The sequence below is a fragment of the Thalia democratica genome, chromosome 4 (assembly GCF_965202585.1).
Source record: "Thalia democratica chromosome 4, ktThaDemo2.hap1.1, whole genome shotgun sequence".
Taxonomy (NCBI): Eukaryota; Metazoa; Chordata; class Thaliacea; order Salpida; family Salpidae; genus Thalia; species Thalia democratica.
This window is the reverse complement of record NC_139168.1, coordinates 80,984,837-80,993,472: the sequence shown is the minus strand read 5'-3', so window position 1 is coordinate 80,993,472 and position 8,636 is coordinate 80,984,837. Positions and strand designations below refer to the sequence as shown.

At 22.4% G+C, this 8,636-nt stretch overlaps 1 protein-coding gene across 1 annotated transcript; it reads left to right on the top strand.

Annotated features, from left to right (window-relative positions):
* The first annotated feature begins 3,970 nt into the window (after positions 1–3,970).
* LOC145835061 (uncharacterized) lies at positions 3,971–6,227 on the top strand. Its single transcript, XM_082942601.1, has 4 exons — positions 3,971–4,083; positions 4,239–4,364; positions 4,803–5,030; positions 5,739–6,227. The coding sequence occupies exons 1-4, from the start codon at positions 3,975–3,977 to the stop codon at positions 5,840–5,842; spliced, it is 567 nt and encodes a 188-aa protein (XP_082798727.1). The 5' UTR covers positions 3,971–3,974; the 3' UTR covers positions 5,843–6,227.
* The last annotated feature ends 2,409 nt before the right edge of the window (positions 6,228–8,636 follow it).

The following is an 8,636-nucleotide window of genomic DNA, read 5'->3' as shown; positions in this document are numbered from 1 at the left end:
TTGTCTGTCTGTTGCTGTTAAACATTTAATTGTTTTCAAAAACATGTTTTTCTAAACAAAGTTTGTTTTATTTTAATATTTTGTTAATATTTTAGTTTTGTAAATTAAAACTTCTTTTAAATAAACAAATTATGTTGATGTGTATATTAAAGTTTGTTTATAAGTTTATTGTTAATATTAAGAGATTCAAAACTCTTATAACTTTTAACTAAATAAAGCTTTCAAGTAAAACGTAGTAGATCTTTATTTTATTTACAGCTACTTTAATTGTTTTTAAGTAAATTTCATACTACTTTTAAATCTTACCGTAAAAATAAACCCTGAAAAAAAAACTTATAGGGACAAATGAAATGCACAAATGATCTCATGCTCTTACTTTGAATGTCACTTTAATAAACAGATTTGTCACACTTAAATTTGTTTAATCTTTTGTATCTATAGTTGTGCTATTATTTATTCTCAGTTTTTTTCTGCATTCTTGACTCATATACGTAATAGAACACAATGAAAGTTTTTACTGCTAGAAAACACGTTATCAAGTTTTAAGTATGTTTGTTCTGTTATATGTGTCAAAAAAAACATTTAAAAAAAGTTTTACACTTTGGAATGAAAGTGTGAGCACCAAATTTTCTAAAGGAGTACTTTACTAATTTTTTTTTATATAACATCTTTGAACTTAAAACTATTGCATATAATTGTATGCAAAAAATGTTTTAATTTTGTTATGGTAAGTAATAACAAATTAAAATTTACATTTTTTATGTCGAAAAGTATTTTTTTAACTTTTTTTTAGCAAAAGTTCTCACAAGAGTATAGTAAAAGAAAAAGTTGACATGCTTTTCTTTTTTTTTTGAATTCTCTCGTTCAAATACAACTGTAAAGTTCAATTGTACTTAAGTTGTAATGAAGCATATTAAGTGCACAGTTTTTTTAGATTAGTTTATCGTAGTAAAATGTTTGTTTTCTATATTTTAGCTTTAACTTTATTTTGCTTGATTTTTTCTTTATTTTTGTTTTTTAAAACTATTAGAACATAGTTCTTAATCAAGTTAGTATTCTAATTAGTAGTTGTTTTTCTGCTTTTTAAGTTTAATCTTAACTTTATGATTATTTTATTTTCAGAACTATTATTATTAATTTTTGTTAAATGTACAATTTTAACAGTGTTAATTCAAAATTTATCTAATCTTATGATAACTAACTACGAGAAATCAAAATTTAAGAAGGACTCAAAAGCTATGTTTCAAACTATAAAAATCAGATTTTTGTTTTTATCTTATTTTCTTTTTACATCATTGGTCACAGTAAAAGGTGATAAAATCAAATATGATATTACTTGGAACCCAAAAGTTATAGAAAAGTAAGTATTTTTGAAGTTATTTGATTATTCTATTATTTTATAACGTTTTTTATTAAAATTTGCTACAATAAATTGTATAATTTACCTCAAAAAGTAATATCTTGTTCAATTTAGCAAGTACTTCCAGACATTTTTTTAATGCATAACTAACATGCAATTTCATTGTGTCTCATTAAGGTATAAAGTATGTAGTTAATTTCATGAATTTTTTATAAAACATTATACTTAATGGTGTATTGTTGTAAATCAAGTAGAAAATGCTAAACTAATTAAGGGCGTCGTCTAATTTAATTTAATAACTTATGAATAAGTATAATAAAGATTTCTGTATGCATTTTATTCGAACAGGTAACATGGTTTTTGTTTTGAAAAATTGTTGTTACTCAAAGATTAGAATAACTGTCAAATGCTTCATTTAAGTTTAAAGCATTATACCTTAATTAAACAGAAAAATAATATTAACATTATTTTTGTGCATAAACAATTGTTAATGATCAAATAAGTTATTAAAATTAATTTCTTAGTGCGATTAAAAAAATTAAAATAAAAGCATTAGATCAGCAAACTTAAATCTGGTAAAATCAAATAGCTTTTTAAAAATACGTTTATAAGCTAAAATTTAAATAATTTATTTTGTATAAGTTCAAAAATAGATAAGTTGTAAAAGTAATTGCATATTAATTCACGATATTTTTTATGACATAATAAAAATTTACAAAAATCGTAATTTGCACTTATTTCGATTTATTTTTACAAGCTTCAGTAAAAATCGTAAACTTGTTACTTTTACGAACGTTGTTTACCATAAAAAAGTTGGCAGCTAAAATGAAAGCTTTCATACTTAAATAAACATATCAAACTTTTTGGCACAAATATTTTCAGTAGCTAGCACTTAATCCTTGAGTAAATCGTAAATTTTTTACTATTTTAGTTTTCTTTCAAAATTAGTATAATTTTTTTTTTATATAAGTTTCAGGTTTTTACCAAACTTGATAAACTTTTGCTAAAAACATAGTAAAACTTATTGCAATAATATTTTTGTCAAAAAAGGCTTTTATATGTCGTTTTTGTTTTTGAGAAAAAAAGTTTGTAGCTGTTCTTAACTTCTTTATAGATCAAATTTTAATGATTAGCGCGAAACGTAACAATTCTAAACAGCTGTACCAGTAATTTTTAACGACAAAAGTTAGACAGTAAGCAGTTTTCTACTGCTATGTAAACAAATTGAGCTTTTTAAAAAATGTTACATTAAAAATGACACTTTATCATAAATATTTATGTAAAGCACTTTTTTTAAACAATTTTAAAGTAGATAGTTCACAATTTTTTTTGTGTTTGAAATATTTAAAACACATAGATTATAGCCTGTTGTAAAAATAAAATAAAAGATAAGTTGAAAAATTCTTTGTATTTTGCTTTCATAAACATTATTTGTAAAATTCGTTTTCTGAAGATTTTTAAAAATTATTTAAGTTTGGTCATGACATTAAGCATAAACATTATTTCAATTTTTCAATAAATTTATTGAGTATGGTACAAAACATTAAAGCTATTTTTATGTCAAAGTAGCATATATTTTTTTCCTGATACTGCAATGTGTGCAATTTGTTTTAATCAATTATTTGGTTAAAAGAGAAAAACACAAAAGTCTGGAAAGTTTAAATAAAGTTTATAAAAATAACTGATTTTTGAAAGTTTTTCAAAAAAAGTTATCAAAAGTTTTACAGATTGTTAGACTTTCAGTAAAAAATTATTTGTTTAGAAAACTTATCTTTGTTAAAGTTGGTTATAAAGTTTTCAAACTATTTAGTTTATTTTTGGTGCTCGATTATTTATCAACAATTGCATATTTATATGTTAGTATGTTAAGACTTTTATTTTTAATAATTTTTTTTTTAAATTTTTGTAAAGTGTAATGTTACTATGATTCAGAATATTATTCTGATAATTTAAATTGCTATCCTTTTTTGACTGCAATGTATGTTTTTTTTTTCGCTAACTATTTTAGCACGTTAACTTTTACATATGTTTCAATTACGTTAATTACGTTTTAAATATGCTTTTTAATTACACATTCAAAATGTTTAATTAAAGCCAGTAAAAAACAAAATTTGTTCATAATAATTAGAAATTTTAAAAAATAATGATATAATTATGATATTAAACTTTTATACAGCTAACTGTCTTAATAAATAATTAATAAAAAATGAATGAAAGTATGACGTTTAATTATAATTCAATATTTTCCTATTAAAAGTAACTTTGGTAATAAAAACTAAAAATGTTAAAGTTCGTAAAAACTTATAAAATTTTGTTTGTAAGTAGTAACTTGTTTATTGAACGACAAAAAAGTACTCAAAATAATTGGTTTTAAGAAATTGTGTACGAAAAAATGTTTTGGTTATTAAGTCTTACACCATTGTAAATAGATGTATAAGAGTCATCTATAAAGTTAAACTTGAATATGAATGATGCCATATAAGTATTAATGATGAAAACTATTTAGATAATATTAGTGTTAAAATATTTTATGTGTTTACATTTTTAAATTAATATTTTAAACAGATTGTCCAATGGAAACATATTTCACCACGATGTGAGAATTGGTGAGTATATGGATATAATTTGTCCTCAGTATGACGTGGATGAAACAAAAGTTATGACGTTTGTTATTTACAACGTCACTAAACAAGTTTTTGATTCATGTGGCAAAATTAATGAAGGTTTGTGTAACTTATGCAACTTTTTATAAAAGCTTTTGTTTTTTTTTTTATACAAATATTAGTGTTTTTTTTTATTTATTTATATATTCGTGATTACAGTTGTAAAAAAATAAATAAAAGCATTTTGTTAGAGCATGTTGAAAATAATATTTTAGGCGCAAAACTACTATTAACTTGTAACAAACCAAGAAAAACAGCAAAACTTACATTGAAATTTCAAACATTCAGTCCAAATCCCAAAGGCTTGGTTTTCTACCCTGGAGAGTCTTACTACCTTATGTGTAAGTATTTCAATATATACTAAGTTTAACCAAATATGTAAAAAAACATCTTTTTCCGTAACACTATTTTTATCGCTCATTTGTTGTTTTACTTTTCTACTTTTTTATTTTTAAAAGCTAGTTTTTACGTTAACTCTTAAAATTGCCTTATAAATAGAAGCTTAAAAAATGTAGTGCTTTATTTTTTTACAATTAAAACACAAAGTAAAAATATAATGTACAAAAAAATAAAAATGTTTTTGAAAAGTATTAATTTCATAAATTACTTTACCAAAAAGCTGGTAATTTTTTTTTTAACTTGTTTTTTAATATTCCTCAAGTTAGTTGAAGTAAAAATACATCTTAAAAAATTTCTAACTTTCATGTTTTATAATGAATACTACAATCTATAATAATCTAAAATAAGTATTTAATTTATTATTTATTGCATTTTTACAGCTTATACAAACCAAAATGAAGCAATTTATTCCCACCGAGACTGCAACGATAAAATGCGAATGGAAATAAAAGTTTACCCGAAAAAGCAACATCACAACTATCAAAAGAAGACAAATGCTATTACCACTGTTGTTAGAAAATCACCAAAATTTTCAGTCACTAAACCAGTTGATAGTGAAAATTCAATTAATGAAAAAGTCATATCGAACCAAGCTGGAGTGTTTAAAGGTTAGCTAAAACATTGATACACCTATCTTATAGTTATGGAAAGACTCGATCAGACATTTAATTCATTAAAAACCAATATTTATTAAGTTTTAAGTATTTAATTTGCTTATGATAAGGGTTATACAACAAAATAAAATAAGGATTTTCTAAGCCAAGTTTAAGTGCTCTTGATAAAATTTTGTTCACTTTGGATTTATTGTTGTTTAGTTCTGCTTGTTTATAAATTTTAAACTGAACACTAGGTAAAAGGAAGTGTCATTTCATATCTAGCTATGCTAGGCTTAAAGTAAAATTTATAAGTATTTTACAAACTTTTATTTTTTTTTTGTTTATAAAATACAAACTGAATTGTAAAACGTTGATAACAAATTACAGTTTATTATAGACACCACTCCACAAGAGGAAAGTAATGTTTTAATATAAAAGCTATAACATGAAAGAACATTGTAAAAACAATGAATCATATTTTAACAGTTTTTATATGCATGTGTTACATCAAAGTTGAAATTTATAGCCTTAATAGCTGTTTTCTATCAAAATAAAGCTTAAAATGACAACTGAAATAACGTTGTTTGAAAAATGTATATCAAATGAAAATATTTATACTGCTTACTATTTATTTGATATTTTCCAAGTTAAAATAAATACCAATTGTATTATTTTGAAAGAATATATAATTTTTGTGTTTAACAAAATGTTTTTTTTCAGGTCGTGACCACCCAGGTAGTAGCTCAACTATGACGTCATCAAGTATCTTAGTTGTTATGATGTCACTGCTGACTTATTACGTCACAATTGCCTTCAATACGTGACGAAAAGGTGATTTTCGAAAGTTTACAAATGACGAAGGGATCAACTGATTCAGAGAATAAATTTTGGTTTTTGATTTTGTTGGGTTCAAATAGTACAGTGATTAAACAAGCTATAAAAACTGAAACTTTTTGAAAAACATATTTTCAGATTAAAAGTTGCTTAGCCTGAAAATTGTGATTTAAACACTTTAAAAACTTATGATAGGAATCAAAAACATAATAAAAAGTTTCATGTTCTCATTTGTAACTTAATTTATAACGCACTTTATATTTAACTGTGTTATATTCAACAAACAAAAAGTTTAGTACTTTGGAATAATTAAACATTACTCACTTTTTGTATTAATGTTTTTATGAATGTTTTGTAATTTGTTTTTGTTTACTGCCAAACTACAAAAATTTGCTTCAGAAATTTAGAATTTAAAAAACAAAAAAAAGATCTTGTACATAGAAATTTTTATCCAAACTTCATAAGTTTTATAAACAAAACAGCTCAGTTAAAGTTTTTTTTTTGTTATAACAATGTCAAAATTATCAGTTCTATTTTGTTTTTGAAGACATTTTATTACTTTTTTTTATGCTAACATTAATTTTATTCATTTGGTCAATTTTTAACCATTAAATCATATTTTTTACTTTTAACTATTTTTAAAATCAGGTACACAATTTAAATATTATAACAGTGAAGTTACAAATTTACATTAATTTTTAGTTTTTTAAACTACTATATTGTTTTTAATGTTTCACTTTTTTCCTTATTTTGTGATACTACATCTACTGCAATTTTTGTAGTTACTAAAATAAAAAACCATTTAAAAACTAAATATGTTAAAGTGTTAATTAAATAAACATTGATTTTAGACAAATGTTTTAATCTCTCGGTAACTCGTTTATCTAGTAAAGGTTTTTTAAGCTTAGATACGTTTTATTGAACAAAAAGTAAGTAATATTATAACTAATAAAATTAATTTACAATATTATATACATGTTTTTTTTTGAATCGACTTTATGAGAATTAATACATTTCTTTCAAATAATAAACTCAATAAATTTTTTTTTCTATTGTAAATTATTAGTTTGGAACGTTTTCATAGTCTAAAAATCTTATATTTACTTTACATATGATTTCAATATTTTTTTAATTGTATAATGTTTTAAATAGATTTAAATGTAGTATATTAGGATTAAACAACTAGTTTGACTTTTAGTTTTTTTTCATTTGATATATAATTAATCCTTATTTTACATAAAATATCACTTCCTAAGCTTTCTAGCATCATGATTTTTATGAAAACTATAAATAGTTAAATCATGTAAAATTATTAAATTTTCCGACATTCTAAATTGAATTTTTATTATATAAAACCAAATAAACATAACTATTTATTACATAAATAATATCTAACTATATATTAAATGATAATTACCAAATAAATTAGTTTATTATTTACAATATATTACATTTTAATCTCTTATCTAATGACAGGAAACATTAGTTTTAATTAGTCAAGTCAAATACGGCTACCCTAAAGCGTTAATTTATAGCTTTAATATCGCTTTATTTAATGCATCACATCATTATGCTTAAACGAAATATAAAGCTGTTTTTTAGTCGAAAATTTAATTAACAGTTTAATAAAAATTAGAGTTATAAAAAATTTTTCGTAAAAGTAAAACTTTTTCGATTGTTATTAAGGACGGCATCAAAATTATTAAACTGAAATTTGTTATGATATTAAAAGTTAATAAAAATACAAGGTAAAACTTATCAAGCTGTTTAAACAGCTAGTTTGATCGAAACTAGAGTTTTAAAATCTTGATAAATATTTGAACAGTTTATTGTTATAGATAAAACAACTACTTGTTTGTTTAGCAATACAATTAGATAAGCACAACTCTACTAATTAAAAACAAGCATGAACTTAACTAAATTTTATAATTTTGAGAGTTTAGCTTTTACTCTTTTAATTTTAGATTTCTTTAAAAAAAAAGTTTTAAAAAGGGAAATAGATTGATAAAATGTATAAAAGATAAAAGTTTTTCAAAAGCTTTATAACATAAAAAATTCACTATTTGCTATTTAGTGTTTTATAAACTATGCTAACAGTTTAAACTTTGTTGACTAGATAATATATTTTTAGCAATAAAAGTAAGCCTGTAAAATGCTTAACTGTAATAAATTGTTTCTTGAGTTTATAAACGTATCTAAATTATTTACCTAAAATTTATGTTTCTGGTTTATCAAAATTGAAAAAGTTCAATCTTTATTTTGGTTGTGTTAAAAGCAAAAGAAAAGAAAACTCTTTTAAGTTTATAATAAAAATTAAGGGAACTTATAAACTTGACAAATTGGTAACAAAAATAACGAATTGTTTCCTGGAAACTAGCATTTGTCTCAATCGAAGTTTTAAATCAAGCTACTTGATCTGTAATATTTGTTCGGGGCAACATGTTTATACATAAACTGCAATACTTAACATTTTTGTCGTTATAACTCATAACTGTATAAACACTGAAAAATTTAACAAATAGTGTTTTAACGTTGCTAATCAGTTTATATATATTGTAATTGAACGCTTAAATTTTATTGATAGATAAAAAAATAAAAAAATTAAAGTCATGTTAACATTGTACTGTAAATAAACCACTTAAAAATGTTTAAACTGGAAACTATAAAAAAGCGATATTATATTTAAAGTAAACAATAATAATTTTACTTTAAAATTTCATAGTTAGAACAAAATAATTGCAGTAGGTGGTGTAATAAGCATAAAGTAGCACGTTTAGTGAAATT